The 1,356-nt window shown below is 42.1% G+C and overlaps 1 protein-coding gene across 1 annotated transcript; it reads left to right on the plus strand.

Annotated features, from left to right (window-relative positions):
* The first annotated feature begins 201 nt into the window (after positions 1 to 201).
* LOC129761234 (uncharacterized) lies at positions 202 to 879 on the plus strand. The gene has a single exon (XM_055758947.1). It carries the CDS (start codon positions 202 to 204, stop codon positions 877 to 879), a length of 678 nt encoding a protein of 225 aa, XP_055614922.1.
* The last annotated feature ends 477 nt before the right edge of the window (positions 880 to 1,356 follow it).

The raw sequence follows: 1,356 nt of genomic DNA on the forward strand, positions 1-1,356 counted from the left end.
CTTTAAACCTCATAGACATTATAGTAGTGTTTCATTGTATTAAAAGTAGTGTTTCTAGTGAAATTTTAAAAACTTTTTTGAAACAAGCTCCGAAACTGTTGAGCCTTTTCTTTTTTTTTATTCTGCATTAGTGCCATTTTTAGTGTGTATCTCTACATCAACCCCCCTGGCTGTACCTCCCGGGTATAGCCAGCCTCTACCATGGCTTCCAGCAGTGCCGGTAAGTCAACAAACCTTTATAATGGCGTGCCCACCACACGCACCTCTCCTCTCTGGGCCGACCCCTTATGTGGGGAGCTCCAAATTTTATTGCTCAAAGCAACTGGCAAGAATACTCTACCATCAAACCCTTTCGTTGTTTCCAAAACCATCCAAGCTGTTACGGATCGCGATTTCAAGGACGCGAGACCACAGCGCGATGAGAACAATAATTTGCAATACGTGATCCATATTCGTAACAAGGAATATGTAGATGCGCTCCTGGGTATTAAGTCATTAATTGACAAAACCCCTGTGGAGATAACTTATCACCCTACCTTGAACCAGCGCAAATGCGTGGTATCCTGTAGGGATGTGATTGATATGGCAGAAGCTGTACTTTTAAAAGAGCTTGCTGACCAAAGAGTTATTGCGATCAAAAGAATTTCCCGTATGGACCCAACTAAGAAGGAATTAATTCCAACTCCAACCCTGATTTTGACCATCAGAGGTACTGTAATCCCGGAATATATTAACTTTGGCTTTATCCGCGCCCCCACGCGCAATTTTTATCCGAATCCTATGCAGTGCTTCGGCTGCTACAAATTCGGACATACTTCAAAAAAATGTAGAACCAAGATCCAATTATGCCGAAACTGTGACAAGTACACCCAGAACTAGGCAATGAAGAAACAGCCAAGAACTTCATTTGCAACGCTCCTGCCTTCTGTGTAAATTGCAGTGGCAACCACCCTTCTACGAATAGAAAATGCCCCGCATGGGTTGCAGAGAACAATATTACTAAAGTGAGGGTAGACCAAGGAATATCTTACAAGGAAGCCAAACAAAGCTACCAGGCCAAAGTAAATGGATCCTCGTACGCAAGCAAAGTCCAAGAGAGACTTAACTTAGTTCAAAGCACGGGATGCAATCGCTGTAAGTGCAACTGCACACAGCCCAACCCTACCCCAATCATCCAAACGGTTTCCACACCGATAGTTAACCAACCAGACATTGAATTTACCATCTCCACTTCCGATTCCGAAACTGATTCAGAAATTCCCATGGAAACTGAATCAGCAAAATTAAATAAACGTAAGATCAAAAATTCAAAAACTTCAACTTCAGATGATTTGAAATCATCTGAAGATGAAAATT

The sequence above is a fragment of the Toxorhynchites rutilus genome, chromosome 1 (genome assembly GCF_029784135.1).
Source record: "Toxorhynchites rutilus septentrionalis strain SRP chromosome 1, ASM2978413v1, whole genome shotgun sequence".
NCBI lineage: Eukaryota > Metazoa > Arthropoda > Insecta > Diptera > Culicidae > Toxorhynchites > Toxorhynchites rutilus.